General features: G+C 39.3%; 1 protein-coding gene across 1 annotated transcript in view; it reads left to right on the top strand.

Moving 5' to 3' along the window:
- LOC126229628 (putative ankyrin repeat protein RF_0381) overlaps positions 1-17,185 on the top strand; it is a 243,671-nt gene that overhangs the window by 65,841 nt on the left and 160,645 nt on the right. The window contains exons 4-5 of the mRNA XM_049942370.1: positions 755-1,054; positions 10,754-10,804. Coding sequence (XP_049798327.1) covers positions 755-1,054; positions 10,754-10,804 — 351 coding nt within the window. The remainder of the gene's footprint in view (positions 1-754; positions 1,055-10,753; positions 10,805-17,185) is intronic.

Genomic DNA, 17,185 nt, shown 5'->3' with positions numbered 1-17,185 from the left:
GCAGAAAAGGAGCAGGAAGAAGAAAGTGCATTGGCAGAGTGCAGCACACAAAGAGGTTGAGGGGATGAAAATAGGGTGGAGGTGACTGTTCAGAGAGGGCAGAAACTGTTGGGTGAAGGGTGTGGGGACAGTGGGTTACCACAGGTTGAGCCCAGGATAACTTCTGAAGTGGAGAATGTTTTGGAAGGTTAACTCCCATCTGCACAGTTCAGAATAGCTGGTGGTGGAGGAGAGGATCCAGATGGCCTGGGTTGTGAAGCAGCCATGGAAATCAAATGTGTTAAGTTCACAGCATGTTGTGCGACAGGGTGGTCTACTTTGCTGTTGACCACAGTTTGGAAGTGGATGTTCATCTTGCTGAACACTTGATTGGTAGTCATACCAATATAAAAAAAAGACTGTGCAATGATTGCAGCAGTTTTGGTACACGACTTGGTTGCTTTCACAGGTGGCCTGGCCTTTTATGGTGTAGGATAAGCCTGTGAAAGGACTGGAATAGGAAGTGCTGGGTGGGAGGGTTGGGCAGGTCTTGTGTGTTGGTCTTCCACTGGGATATGATCCTTATGGCAAGTGGCATAGGGATGGTCTAGAAAATTGTGGAGGTTGGGCAAGTGACAAAACTCCAATTTAATAGGGATGGAAAGGATCTTGGGCTGGATGTTCCTCATTTTAGGGCATGATAGGTAATTGAAGCCTCTAGATCTATTTTTCAGATATAGTGCTGCCATTCTGGAACAAAATTCTTGTCATCTAGGCTGTGCGGTGCATGCTCTCAGTTGGCGCTGACGTCCTGGCGAGAACTGCACTGGATGAGACAGCACTGCATCTCTCTGCACGCACTGAGTCAGTGGAGACTTTCAAGTTTCTCCAGGAGTCAGGAATTCCTGTGGATGCCCTGGACATTCGTGGCAGGACTGTCCTCCACCATGCAGCTCAGTATGGATATCCAAACATGGTGGAATGTATCCTGCAAGGGGGATGGCTGCCTGTTGACTGTCAAGACAAGAATGGACAAACACCACTGATGTTGACAGCAGACTTCCCAAGGAGTGAGGTACATGGTTATCTTTAGTCAAGTTATCATTATATGTAATAGTTAAAAGATATTTCTATTTTATGTTAACTGTGTTACCTGTTTTATGATGCACTTTCACATACTACTTGATACCACTCTATTGCTTCCCATCCTTTTCTATCCTAGTAATTGATCCAAGGACAGCTTAGATATACCATTTTGGATATACTATGTAATACCACTGAATAAACACTATTAAATATACTGAACTTTCTTTGATTTATTATATATTTTCTTAAGAGCACATACAATAACCGTCCATCACAAAACAGTGTCCCAAAGTTCTCAGTCCTTATATATAGATATCACATTGTATTCTGAGTTCATTACTTGATTCATATCTATTCCACCACATTAGTAGCCCCCCCTCCATTTTTGGGAAAGCTGAAGAGGGCAGGGGGCTGACAAAGTCGACACGCAGTCTCTCAGAAGGGGTGGGAAAATCAGAAATAGGAGCAGCCATATGTCTACTAGTTTTGCTTGTTTGGCATTTGATGCATTCCCTCACTCAACTGTTGCAATACTTTGGTAACCCAGGCCAGATGGTTTTTTCTGTTACTAAACGCACAGTCACTCTTACCCCTGAGAGCCAAAGAGTTAAATGAATTATAAATTATTTGATGCCACTTGTCAGGGATAAATGGATGTATTTTTAATCCAGAAACATCACACCAAATACCATTTGCAAAACTGTCCAGGGATAGGCATTGCCCATTGATTCTGGATGCAGCTGATATTGGAGGAAGAGCGGGTCTCTGTCCTGATCTGCAGCCACTTTTACCCAATCAATAACAGTAATCGTTGCACAATTGTGAGACAGACAGTCTGGTATCACATTGTCCTGCCCCTAAATATGCTGAATACCTGTAAAAAAATTGAACTATGAAATCAGCCTGGCATGCCTGTCATGGAGAATTTAGCTCTGTGACATTTTTGAAAATGGAAGTTAATGGTTTGTGGTCAGTATTTATAATTAAAGTCTAGTCTTCAGGCCAATGACAAAAATATTTTATAGCAAGACAAATGACTAGCAGCTGTCTGTCAAAAGTTCTCCAAGACTGTTGCCATTTTGACAAATTTTTAGAGAATAAAGCCAGAAGTTCCCATGCTTGAGAAGTATGCTGCTGCACTACAGCGCCCATGGTAACTTGACCAGCATCAGCAGAAGAGCAATGGAAGCTTAAGCTGTGGGGTAAACTAGCAAAGAAACCTGAGCAAGTTTTGATTTTGTCCTTGACAGCTTTAAGTACCCTATAATTCTAAGAAATATTTCTCTTGCCTGAAGTGTTCTTTCCTTATAGCAAGATGTTAAGAGATTCTTTACTTCAGCCAGCATGGGACGGTGTATGTGATCACAATTTAATGAGCCTAAGAAACGGCAGTCATTGGAAAGTCTCAGGGTGAGGCATTTTTTTGAATATTCGTAACCTTATCACGGCCAACGGCCTTGCCATAGTGGTAACAAGAGTTCCCATCAGATGACCAAAGTTAAGCACTGTCGGGCTGGGCTAGCACTTGGATGGGTGACCATCCGGTCTACCGAGTACTATTGGCAAGTGGGGTGCACTCAGCCTTTGTGAGGCAAACTGAAGAGCTACTTGATTGAGAATAGCGGCTCAGGGTCTCGTAAACTGACATACAGCCAGGAGAGCAGTGTGCTAACCACATGCTCCTCCATATCTGCATCCAGTGATGCCTGTGGGCTGAGGATGACATGTTGGCCAGTCGGTACCATTGGGCCTTCCAAGGTACCTTCAGACAGAGTTTAGTGTAGTTTAGTTAAATCTTATCAGGCATAGGAGAAATACGTTTGCTAGACACCTTGTAGCTTAAGACAGGAACCTCTTTCTTCATGAAAATACACCTGTCAACATTATTGATCCTCCAACCACTGCATGTAAATATTTCAAATGGTCCTCATGTGTAGCAGAGAAAATTAATGTGTCATTGACAAAACAAAAAGCAGATGCAAAATTCTGAAGAACATTGTGCATGAACTGTTGCCACGGTTGGGCTGTATTATACAGTCCAAAAGGCAAAATATTGTGTTCAAATAACCCAAAAAGTGTAGTAATAGCTGTCTTAATTTTGTCTTTGGAAGCCATAGGAAACTGTGCAAAAGCCTTAGCACAGTAATGAACATTGAAAAAATGTCCACCCTACAAGTTACTGGTAGAATCGGAGACATTAGGGGACAGTGTACCTGTCAGGGATGTATGAGAGCTCAAAGGTTTGTAATCCCCACATATGCTCCAGTTTTCATCTCTTTTTTTAATCATCTGTAAGAGAGAAGACCAAGTACTCTTAGAATGAGAAACAGAACCATCACTAATCATCCTGTCAAATGCTTGCTAGGCAGCATGCAGCTTTTCTGGAGACAGGCAACAAGTGATCTACTAAGCACTGGCAGTCCTAGCATAGTGTTGATATGATGCCTCTTTGTTGTGATTGTTGAAATGATAAGTGCTGGAAAATCCTTCACTAATAGCTGGCCGAGATCATTGTCTGCCATCCAGGTGGTCTCAGGTGAGGGACATGGGGATGCCAGGTCTTCGATCTGCATGGCAGCCACTTCATGTATGTGTTGTAATTGCCAGCATGCCCAGTTCAAGGCCATAAGCACCTACTTCACCTGACCTCACAAGTGCTGATTTCACTCTAGTAGATAGGTCATCGCATCATTTTCTTCATGCCACATTTCTAAACATTTCTCAATTTGAGCTGTAAGTGTGGTGCACTGGGCATTCAGCTCTGAAATTTGTGTCATGGCACATTCAGGAGAAAAGGATGTCTTGTTGCATAATGCACATGTGTGCATTCCACAAGCGGACGTGTGTAGCTCTGAGATGCATTGCACTTCACGGGAAATGTGGTTGATTCAGAAATTTGTGTGGTCCATGGCATGGAAATGATGCCAATCATGGCCCAATGTGGTAGGGAGTTGAGCACATGGATGTCCTTTCATAAGACACTTATTTACCAAGTCTGGTACCAGAGAAAAAGGACTCAAGAATCAGCACCTATAATAGGTCCAGAAACATTGGCAACAATCAGACTCCAAGTAGGTGAAAAATCATTCTCCACTGCCAATGTTAACACTTGTTTACCAAAGGTTTTCATTGGTTAATTATTAGCTGCTGTTGAAATAGGCATTTTAATAACTTGTTTAAAAGCACTTGCAGTTAGAGGAATAACACTAATTCAGTATCAATCAAGAACACAGCTTGTGATAACTTGTCCTCGATGAACAGTCTTGCAGAAACAGCAACATCAGTAACTGTGGCATTTGAGCAGTAATGTACGTGCTGTAAATGAGATCAATGAGCAGGTGTGCCTATTGGCACTCGTTGGTCAAGTTTGGGTACAAGCAAAGTTTGGTACATTACTTTACTGCTGTTCCAAAACACTGATGATATCGACACCAGCTATGAATATATTGAAATTTGTTTCTTACCTTAGGAGTAGACTCAGAATTCTGTCTGTTTAACTTGGCATTTAGACGTGCAAGCTTGTTCAACAAACTCGCCACAGATGACTCTGTCAGTGTCTCCTGTAACAGGGATGTATCTGCATGGCCCATAGCATTCATGCATGGTTTGGGGCTGCAATTCACAACCTCTTTAATGGTGCCACATTTGTTACTGTCAACACTTTCAGCTGCAATTGTAGTTGCATCAGCTTTCTTAGCCAGTTTGTCAACAGACTGATCAGTAAAAGCTGACAGAACTGCCTTGACATTATGTGGGAGCCTGCGCTTCTGAAAGATATTTAATGAAGCATCAGCTAGCAGTTTGTTACCTGTATGCATGTAAAGTGCTTCAAGAATTTCAGATGGTGTCACACACGTGAAAACAAAGCATTGGAGCACTGTCTCTTTGAACACACGAAAAGACTGCAAGTGCAGAATATCATTGACCTGCTCAATTGCATTAAGATCCTTTTGTGAAATGGCCAAGGAAAATTGGTCTGAGTCTGACATGAGGGCTTACAACATAAAAATATCATCAACCTGGGTAAGCCATAATTGTGCACTTGTAGGACAAAAAACAGGCAACTTGATGTTAAAATACCTATTGGGGTCATAGAACTGGTGAAACAATGTTGCCAGATGTGGCTGTGGATGAAGATGCTGACTTCATGACAACATTTTTTATAGTATCCATTATGCCTCTCTGAAGACATAAAATATGCAACAAACTCACTCAGTATCGGGATCACCACTTTAGGTACCCTATGTAATACCACTGAATGTTGTTGTTGCAGTCTTCAGTCCTGAGACTGGTTTGATGCAGCTCTCCGTGCTACCCTATCCTGTGCAAGCTTCTTCGTCTCCCAGAACTTACTGCCTCCTACATCTTCTGAATCTGCTTAGTGTATTCATCTCTTGGTCCCCCTCTACGATTTTTACCCTCCACGCTGCCCTCCAATGCTAAATTGGTGATCCCTTGGTGCCTCAGAACATGTCCTACCAACCGGTCCCTTCTTCTTGTCAAGTTGTGCCACAAACTTCTCTTCTCCCCAATTCTATTCAATACCACCTCATTAGTTATGTGATCTACCCACCTAATCTTCAGCATTCTTCTGTAGCACCATATTTCGAAAGCTTCTATTCTCTTCTTGTCCAAACTATTTATCGTCCATGTTTCTCTTCCATACATGGCTACACTCCATACAAATACCTTCAGAAATGAGTTCCTGACACTTAAATCTATACTCGATGTTAACAAATTTCTCTTCTTCACAAATGCTTTCCTTGCCATTGCCAGTCTACATTTTATATCTTCTCTACTTCAAACCATCATCAGTTATTTTGCTCCCCAAATAACAAAACTCCTTTACTACTTTCAGTGTCTCATTTCCTAATCTAATTCCCTCAGCATCACATGACTTAATTCGACTGCATTCCATTATCCTCGATGTTCATCTTATATCCTCCTTTCAAGACACTGTCCATTCTGTTCAACTGCTCTTCCAAGTCCTTTGCTGTCTCTGACAGAATTACAATGTCATCGGCGAACCTCAAAGTTTTTATTTTTTCTCCACAGATTTTAATACCTACTCTGAATTTTTCTTTTGTTTCCTTTACTGCTTGCTCAATATACAGATTGAATAACATCGGGGAGAGGCTACAACCCTGTCTCACTCCCTTCCCAACCACTGCTTCCCTTTCATGTCCCTCGACTCTTATAACTGCCATCTGGTTTCTGTACAAATTGTAAATAGCCTTTCACTCCCTGTATTTTACCCCTGCCACCTTTAGAATTTGAAAGAGAGTATTCCAGTCAACATTGTCAAAAGCTTTCTCTATGTCTACAAATGCTAGGAACATAGGTTTGCCTTTCCTTAATCTTTCTTCTAAGATAAGTCGTAAGGTCAGTATTGCCTCACATGTTCCAATATTTCTACGGAATCCAGACGGTTCTTCCCCAAAGTCAGCTTCTACCAGTTTTTCCATTCGTCTGTAAAGAATTCATGTTATTATTTTGACCACAGAATAAACATTATTACATATACTGTACTTTTGTCAGTTTAATATATACTTTTTTCAGAGCACATACAATAACCATACATCACAAAACAGTATCCCAAAGAACTCAGTCCTTATACATAGATATCATGTTTTATTGTAAGTTCATAACTTGATTCAAATTGATTCTGCCACACCTTTCTGAATTTCAGCTAGTTGATGAGCTTGTCTTATCTTAATTAATCCAGTAATACTTACCTAGTAGGAGCCATTGAGTGTCAGGCAGACACATTTCAGGAGACAGCTAGAGATGTCGTACTGTAACCACTGTTAAATCCAATTCCCAAAGTGGGGTAGTTAATGAAGTACAAACTCAGCACCAATAGCATATTTATCTGAAACACCAACATACAGAGGCAGCTATACTGAATGGAGAGTGTTTTTCTTTATACAAACACTGATGATTCCTGGATATGCTAATATTACAGACATAGGAAATTTAGAGAACTTTCCATAAATAATACATACTTGTATGCTGATCAAATTTACTGGTAACAAATCCAGCAGCTTACCTTTGAATTGCTTCAACGTCTTCTTTCAAACTAACATGGTGTGGACCCCAAACACTCAGGCAGTACTCAATAATAGGTCACACTAGTGTCATGTGTGGGGTCTCCTTTGCAGATAAACCGCACTTTCCTAAAATTCTCCCAATAAACCAAAGTCGACCATTTGCCTTCCCTACCACAATGCTCACATTCCAATTCCATTTTGTATCACTTTGCAATGTTGTGCCTAAATATTTAAACAATGTGCCCGTGTCAAGGTGGACACTACTAATGATGTATCCAAATGTGGGTTTGCTTTTCCCCCTCATCCAAATTAACTTACATTTTTCTACATTTAGAGCCAGCTGCTGTTCATCACATGAACTAGAAATTTTGTCTAGGTCACCTTGTATCAATCTTCAGTCAGTTACCTTTGACACTTTCCTGTACACCACAGCATCATCAGTGAACAACTGCAGATTGCTGCCTATCCTGTCTATCAGATCATATATGTATATAGAAAATAGCAGCGGTCCTACTACACTTCCATGGGGCACTCCTGATGTTACACCTGCCTCTGATGAACACTTGCTATTGAGGACAACATACTGTGCTCTTTTACTTAAGAAGTCTTCAAGCCAGTTGCATATCTGGGAGTCTATTCCATATGCACATACCTTAGTTAGCAGTCTGCAATCTAGATTCCATGCCAATTGCTTTTCGGAAGTCTAGCGACATGGACTCAGCCTGTTGCCCTTCATCCATAGTTCGCAGAATATCATGTGAGAAAAGAGCAAGCTGGGTTTTGCATGAGTGATGGTTTCTAAAGCCTTGCTAATTCATGGACATGAGCTTTTTGGTCTATAGGAAATTGATTACATTTGAACTCAGAATATGCTCTAGAATTCCTTAGCAAACCAATGTTAAGGACATTGGTCTGTAGTTTTTTGGGTCTGTTCTTTTAATCTTCTTATACACAGGTGTCACCTGAGCTTTTTTCCAGTCGCTTGACACTTTGTGCTGGTTGAGAGATTCACGATAAATGCAAACTAAGTATGAGGCCAATGGCATAGAGTACTCTTTGTAAAACCAAATTGGGAATCCATCCAGACCTGATGACTTATTTGTTTTTAACTCTTTCAGTTGTTTCTCTATGACAGGGATGCTTATTACTATGCCATGCATACAGGACTCTGTGGAATGCCCAAATGATGGCATGTTTGTATGATTCTCCTGCATGAACAATTTCTTAACTGTGTAATTTAAAACTTCAGCTTTCCTTTTGCTCTCTTATACTGCCAAACCAGACTGGTCAACAAGTGACTGAATGGAAGCCTTAGACCCAATTAGCAATTTTACATATGGCCAGAATTTGTTCAGGTTCTCTGCCAGATCTTTAGCCAAGGTGTGACAATGGTAACTGTTGTATCCTTTGCGCATAGATCTTTTCACAGATGCACGAATCTCTACTACCTTTACCTGTTGTCATTTGTGTGTCCTCTTTTGAACCAAGAGTGCTACATCCTTTGCTTCCTCAGCATTTTCTGAACTTTGTTATTAAACCACACTGGGTCTTTTCTGTCCTTAATCCACTTAGAAGCAACATACTTGTCCAGGGCATGATTTACAATCTTGCCCATAGTTCCTCTATGGCTATCATTCTGGAATGAAATGATTGCAGTTCATTGTCTAAGTGAGATGCTAACAACAGTTGTGATGAGTATGCGGTGGACACTCGTATCTTCCAAAATGGGAACAGCCATGATTACAGGGCTGCACATATATATTCCTGATTTGAGGAGCACTCTGGTTTCCTACTGCACCTTCACTGGCCTGTTAAATCACTCAGTCTTAATCCCATATGAAGACTCTGGTTGATACCAAGGATCTTTTCCCATTTTGAGCCAAAACAATATTGTTGGCCTCATGGACAGTAATAATAGTAAAATGCTCTGACTGTGAGTGTACATTTTTTGTGCTTGATCTTGGAATTTCCACTTCTGATATCCGGTAACTACATGTGTCTGTCATTTGGTGATATCGATAAACTGTATATAGCTTCTAGGTGTGTCTCTGTTAATGTTTACCACTGTTTCCATGTATCATCCAAAGTACCTTAGAGAGCTGCAGCGTATTTCTCTGTTTCTTGGTTCTTGAGAGTTAGGCATAGACCATTAGTCATATGGAAAGATATGAAGATTATCCACAGAAGATTAAAGTATGTTGCTGGTTATTATTCATTATCTCAATTTAATGCAAAATTTCTAATGTTCTTGTTAGCAGTTTATTGATGAATAGTTTATTCACTGCAGACTTGCACCTCCTTGCAGATTTTAAATAGTCATTATCTCCTCATCCCTATTATTATTCAAATTAGTATTAATCCAAAGGTATCTGAGGGCTCTTGGCTTCTTAAACAGCATGCTTCCGATGTCCAGTGTTCCCTCTGCTTCTTCTACATCATCCCTAAGTTATTACAGTACATTCCATTTTCTCTTCATTTTTGTCTCACTTGTTAACGTTCTATCAGTTGTTTTTAGTTTGTTTCCCTCATCTACTATAAGGACAGTATTGTCAGCAGAGGCTAACAGTTTTATCTCATAATGTATGCTCACACCTCTAACAATCAATGTTGTCTTTTTTAGTGCCTTCTTCAATAACAGGTTAAACAGACCGGGGAAGATGGTAGTGTGCTCACTTTACACCAATTTCCACCATAAAAATTCAGATTACCTGCCTTAATACTCACTTTAAATGGACACTGACACTGAGCAATTAGAAAAAGGAAATTACCACACTTTTAAATAAAATGCTAAGCAAGTTTCTGAACCATTGTCTGAGCATGGAAGATTTAGAAAAAAAACCAGAAATAAATGCACTATACAATGAACTGGGTATGACAGCAGAAATAAGGAATAGAATAATTTAATGGTAGGAACATATACTGAGAAGGGATGGTAAAAATAGTGCTATAAGAAAACCCCAAGGAAGAGACATCTTGGCAGGCCCAAGGCAGTTGACATATTACATATACAGCAGAAAAAGAAAAACAAGAAGGTAAAGTCTACATGGACACAGCTTTTATGTCTTATATTGTCACCGAATGTATTTGGATATCATCTGAGAGAGATTTTGCTAAAGTGTCACAAATGATACTAAGAGGGAAATGTAATTGGAAATAGATGTAGTAATTCATTTACATCTGAAGCAGACCCTACAAAGTGTGCAGTTATCTACTTTATGCAATATCCTTGATGGTGACTTCTGTTTAATAAATAACCACCTCTGCAGCCAAGATCGCTGACACATACCCGCGCTGTGTGAGTTGATGTGGGAGTATACATATACCAGCATGAAGTTTCACCCTCTCTTTTAGTCTCACAAAACAAATGTGACACCAGAAAGCACACACATCCATTATAATCACCTAAGCTCAAAATATACACTTAAGGCAAAACCTTCAGATGCCATTAGGGAAAGGGCCAGTGTACATAGCAGAGGAAGCCCCTTTACAATTAGATAGCCGAATCTACTCCCACTCCCAAGGGTCTCCCTGCCAACAGTACCATCCAGCTCTTTCTTTATTTTTGTAAGTGATTACTTTATTTGCTATTGTAACTATGGACTACCTTTTTCAGCTGAGTTTATGGTCTTCTTTTTCAGAAAGATAGAGTCACACATAGCCACTGGTTTGCCGGTTTAGGAATTAACAAGGTAAGCATAAGAAAGCACTGAAAATTTTTAATTATAGTTTTTGAAGAGTGATGGACTGCAGATCTAGAGTTCTGTGTTCAAAACTGCATGGTTTCCATTAGGTTGCAACTAAGTGTTAGGCTGTTTCCTGAAAGCCATATGCTGATGCTACCAACTATTTGTCAGCTAGATCATTTACATTCCATTCCATGTCTTTCACAATAACACTTGCATCATAGCCGAAGAACAAAATTATTGAATCATCTGCCCTGTTTAGTGTCAGATCGTTTATGTATACATCGATAAAAGCAACAGACCCAGAATACAATCCTGTGGAACCCTACTTTTGATGGCTCTACTCCAATTGAAATCTCTTCTCTGTTTTTTGACACTGGAGTACAGCCTTCTGCTTCCTACATACATATAGAAAGTGAACCATCATTGAACTCTTCCCCTAATCCACCACAAAGTTCACAATAATCCAGAATTCTTGCATAGTCTGTATTACCAATGCATTAGTTAAATCAAAGAAAATCTCTGCTGTCCTCAGTTCTTTCTGTAGCCCTGCTAACACATCATGCACAAAATAATAAATTCCTTTTTCTGTGGATACTCCTTCCTTGAAGCCAAGCTCTGAGCCTGGCAGCAAATAATTGTTACTGACCTGTGCCACTGCTCCCTTATACACTGTTTTTTCAGTATCTTTGGAAAACACTGGTAACAAAGAAATTTGATAGTAGTTGCCTGTGTTATCTCTTTCACCCATTTTATAATGTTTCACTAGCATGTCTGTCAATGTGCCAGGAAGATGATCACACATAAAAGAAATGTTGCACAAAAATATAAGGAAAAACATAGATTGCTACTCATCATAAAGTTGACACTCTGAGTTGTAGACAGGCATAACAAAAAGCCTGTTACACATTTAGCTTTTGGCCAAAGCCTTCTTCAGGGTAGGAAAGACACACACATTTGTTCATACTAGCAAGTGCAGCTCAAGCACACATGACTGACATCTCCAGCAGTGTTTGGACTGGAATGTGGTTATCATGTGAACAAAAGCAGGTATCTAAATACTGAGCTAAAATATGGGCACTGTTCTTGATAACCCTAAAAGATATTTCATCATATCTGTTAGATGCCTTACCCTTTCGATCAGTACAGTTTATTTATTTACATGTTAACAATGTACATTTTATGGACTTAGTCCAATATTTATAAAAAAATGTAGACACACAGTACAATTTTTCAGCCAAGGCTGGGTGCAATAAAGCTTGTTATACTTAAGTTATTATTTATTTATTGATTTATGTATTTGTCCATATAAATCTCTTTTTCAGTACATGTGTCATACACAGGATATTGGGCAGAAAACATTTTTATCTATTGGTTTTTCAGTCATCAAACATACATTATTTAAATTTTTATAACAAACTGGATCTATAAAGTTAATAATTACAATTTTAGAAAAATACTGTATATTTGTCACTTATTCCTACAATTAAAGATACAAATTACATTTTTTATTGCATGAGATACTGTGAGATTGAGTAGCAGCAGTTTTTCAGAAGGTGGGCTATCACAGACTTTTAAAGCTCTATAGTTCAGTAAGGGATTTTATATGTCTTGGTAATCTGTTGTATAGTTTTGTTTCTGCATTATATAAACCTTTTTGGCATGATGTGGTGTTACAATGACTAACATGTATGTCACTGTCTGACCTGGTATTGTAATCATGGACACTTTTGTATTGAGGAAAAAGTTTTTCTTTTCCCAGTATGCTTTTTTATGTGCATGACTACTTCCAGTATATAAATGCAGGAAAGGGTAAGACCATTAGATCTTCAAAGAAAGGTTTGCATGGTTTTCTTCTGCTCACTTGTTTCATTATTCTTATAATTGCCTTTTCTTTCCTGAAAACTGTTATGGCCTGGTGTACATTTCCCCAGAAAATGATACCATACTTCAGTATTGAATATACACAAGCAATATATACAGCCCTTACCGTTTCTGCACTAATACTGTTGCAAAGAATTCTTTCTACATGGCTCATTTTTGCTAGTTTTGAATTTAGGGATGTGATTTGAGTGCTTCATTTAAGATTTTCCTGGATATGACAGCACTAATGTTTTGATTATCTATACATATTATGGGTTGTGCCACGTTTTTATTTTGATCTGTGTGGAAATTCATGAGTAATGGTACCTTTTTTGGGGAGATTAATTATTAGCCTGTTTCTGGTAAACCATTCAGCTACTTCTTTTGTAATATCTTTTGCAGATACAGTAAGATTTTCTTCTTTCTTTCCTACAATCAATAGACTGGTGTCATCTGCAAACAGTACTGGTTCAGAATCTCTAACGTGTGATGGGAAATCATCAATTTATGCCAAAAAAAGAAAGAGACCTAAAATAGATCCCTGTGAAACACCACGACTTAGTCCACATGGTTCTGAATGGTGGACCTGGAGTTCATTTCCTTCCATGTACTTAATCTCAGTTACCTGAGAGCAATATTCCAAATATGATTTAATCCACTGATTTGGCACACCTCTTACACCATACCATTCAAGCCTTCTCAGGAGCACAGAATGATCAATCACATCAAAAGCTTTTGTTAGGTCAATAATAAACCTGAGATTTTTCTGTGGTTGTCCACTGCATTTAAGACATGGTTTATCAGGTTGAAAGTGGCTGTTTCAGTTGCTTGCTGTGGTCTGACACCATGTTGACATGCAGAAATAATATTATTCTTGTCAAAGAATGTAGTTACTTGTGAAAGGAACATTTTTTCAATAATTTTCAAAAGCCCTGACAGTAGTGACACAGGCCTATAGCTACCCCTACATTGCTAGCTAGCTACCCAATACATCACTAGTTACCCATACATTGCTGATCACCTTTTTTATATAGGGGCATTACTTTTCCCATTTTCAGTTGCTGTGGGAAGACACCACATGAAAAGGAAAAATTGCATGTGTCTAATAAAGGAGAGAGTATGTGTCTTGCTGAAGAAGAAGAACACTTATGTTGCTTACAGGAGATTTATATACATATAAAATAATAGTTTTTTTAGACATTAACTCAACAGCTGTGATTTCAATGTCTCTTTCACAACTTAGTTTGCAAACAGATGCTATACTCTTATAAGCTACATTTTCTTTTACATTCTATTCTACAAAAGCTGTTTGCATGGTTAAAATGCAATATTTTAAAGTAGTTTGCAAACAGAGGCTATACTCTTATAATCTACATTTTCTTTTACATATGTACAAGTTCCCCCTTGTTTTGATTCTATTCTACAAAAGCAGTTTGAAAGGTTAAAATACAATATTTTTACGCATTGGAAATACTCATTTTGTAAACAATGTTAACAAAACATAAAACTGAAACATCTTTCCATTCACTATTGAGGAATATATGTATTTCACCAACTTTGTTTGTTAACGACTGAACATTCTGGTGTACAATCTTTAGTGTGTATTTGCAATTTAGTTCTGCATCACTTTTTTTTTTTTTTTTTTTTTGATACAGTACACTTCCCTAAAAATGTCTTTCATCCTTTTTAAAAGACATTGCATCTTTCTTTATGACCCATTTGTCCAAAGCACTTTGGACTGCTTCTATACTATGCCTGTTGTGACTCAAATTTGCTAAATGACAGATTTCTTCAAACAAAAATTGTTTCCCACTGTGATTTAAATGAAGGCCGTGGCTGGTATGCATGGATCTGTCTAACGTGCTTACATTTATTAAGTTCACATATGGAAATTTTTTGGTTATTACACACCTATCTCTTTGTTTACTCTTCCTATTAATTTATTTGTGGCATCAACAGGTCATATCAACCATGAGCAACATAATCTTTGGGACTCAGATTGCTTATCTGAGCCACCATGTTAATTCAGTCTGTTCTTATACCTTGCACTGTGTGCACGTGTAGATCATGGCGAAATACATATATGTCCAGATATTAATGGGGACAGTTTAGTCCTTATTCCAATAATCGTATCCTGTTCCCATACTGGTGATCCCGAAGTTTCTACATCTTCCATGACTTCCGTGCCGGGTGTTGTAAACCAACAGGTTATGCGCACACCGCCATGGCCACCTCACCCGACACTTTGTTCGAAGATTTGGAAGCCCAACAATGATCACCAGACATCTTTATTCCTTTTTGAATGTCCAGTTCTACATTAATTCACAGTGATTCATGATCTCCAGCCACGTTAACTTCAAACTTTGTCACTCTACAACGGGAACACAAACAGTGGACTCAGGTTTTGTGTCGCCGGACTGTGCTCACCAACATGTGAAATGTGAAGTGAATAATATTCAGAACTGTGTACCTACCAATCGATCGTATAATGTTCAAAGCGATCTATATTCGCACATGTACATTGACTCTCAACGGGCCCCAACAACAGTTACTGTCATGCCGAGTGCAGCACCGCCATTATTGCTAAATGCACCTGGCCACTATCAACTGTAACCTGTTCTGGTTTTGCCTCATTGGCAAACTAATTAAGAACATTTTAGTGCGCACAATTCTCCATGCTCATTTAAGAAGAACCGCCCCCCCCCCCCCCTCTCTGCCTACCGCAACCCACCCCCTTCCCCACTGCACTCGTAGGGGGCCCGGGTTCCAGCTGCTCGCCTCTCCCACAGGATGGGTCAGTTCAAATCAGTGCTTGTAGCCTACAGCCCAGTTTATGGGACACCAATGCCTACTGCACAACCGCTCATTCCCATGGTACTGACTGTGTTAGCTACATTGTGTTTTCACAACACATCAAGGACAATGCAACCCACCTTTGCTATGGACGTTTTCACCAGATACACACCTGCGCCTACTGCACCGGCTTGCTGTATAGCCTCTCCTGTCATGGGCCAGCCAGTTTTTCAAGAGACACCAAAGTCGCCTTTGTCCCCTCCCTCAGGTCATCTGGCAAGGTTGCCACCTTTATACGAAGACAACCCAGTGTCATGGTTTGAGCTTGTCATGCACCTTTTTTAGTTGCATCACATGTCTGATGACAACTCTAAATTCCTGTGCCTCATCACGCACCTCCATGATCATTCGGACTTGGTTTGCGATCAACTCCTCTCGCCACCACCTCCACCAAAATACGAGTTCGTGAAGAAGATGCAACTGAACTCGGGCTCGTTTACTACCTATTTTTCACGTGGCTCATCTGTAAAGGGGGTTGGTAGTAAACTGTTGCATTTGCGCCCCTATTATTGAGTCTGATATTGGCTGACTTTTTAAGAGCAGTGAATTGAACTATACACGTTCAGATTGAAACTTATTTATTCAAAAGAAACACTTTAACGTTGTGGCCATGCATTTTTAAGTTCACAAATAATAATCGGTGCAATTCATACACTGTTTGTCTCACACCCACACACTTTCACTTTGTTCCTTCGCATACCCTGGCGTCCATGCTTGCACTCGTGGCACTTTGCCGCTCCCAACTCACCACCACAACGGCCAACAACAAAAGACCACGATTTTCCCGCTCATATCCACAGTCCTGAGTCGGGTCACATGACACCACAGTAATCAAAATAATCGCTAAACATGGCCACAATTTGTTTACAATATTTTATAATATTTAAATACTTAAATCTAAATACATTATATAATTTTACAAATTATCACCACACTTATATAATTCGTTGCAATTAAAAGAAAACCAAAACACTATCCAACGGAACTACAACGTCCATCAAAACATAAAACAAGTATTTTTCGGTCTATTTTGCCCAGCATATTATCTCTGCTGCTGTGCTTTAAATTTTAAATTACTTGAAAGAGTTCCATATTATCCCCTGTTACCTTACATACCTCCACTTCATGGAGACATTACCTTAGTAACGGCAACATGAAGTAGCACCAAATGGAGTGAACCCATATTACTTTATATATTAAACATTTTAATTATAACTATAATGGCACCAAAACATGTAGAACAGTGTTATAGTGGTGAGTTAATCAGTGTAAGTACTGTCATTAGGAAACATACATACATAATCCAACAATGTATCCAACTCAAATATACGATTAGATAGTATCCTATTGAGTCTGATTGGGCAGGCAAAATAAATGCCCGTGTTAGTCTATATGTAGGTTGCCCACTCACTGCACATTAACACTTTCACTTTTTACACAGTTGTTTCTGTAAGTTGCACGAAGTTGTAACCAGATCCTTGTGTTCACAGGTTTATGCATTGGACTACAGTCTTTCCAAACTTGTCAGCCAGCAGCACTGTGCTTCCTCTCATTAGCCAAGCCATCCTATCAATATTTAATCAAATCCTCATAAATCTTGAATAGACATGCAGACCCACATTTCCCAGGAATCAGACTATCCAAATCCTCCCTGGAACATCCTGTTTTCAC

Source organism: Schistocerca nitens, unplaced genomic scaffold (assembly GCF_023898315.1).
Source record: "Schistocerca nitens isolate TAMUIC-IGC-003100 unplaced genomic scaffold, iqSchNite1.1 HiC_scaffold_376, whole genome shotgun sequence".
Taxonomy (NCBI): Eukaryota; Metazoa; Arthropoda; class Insecta; order Orthoptera; family Acrididae; genus Schistocerca; species Schistocerca nitens.
This window is presented reverse-complemented; position numbering and strand designations above follow the sequence as displayed.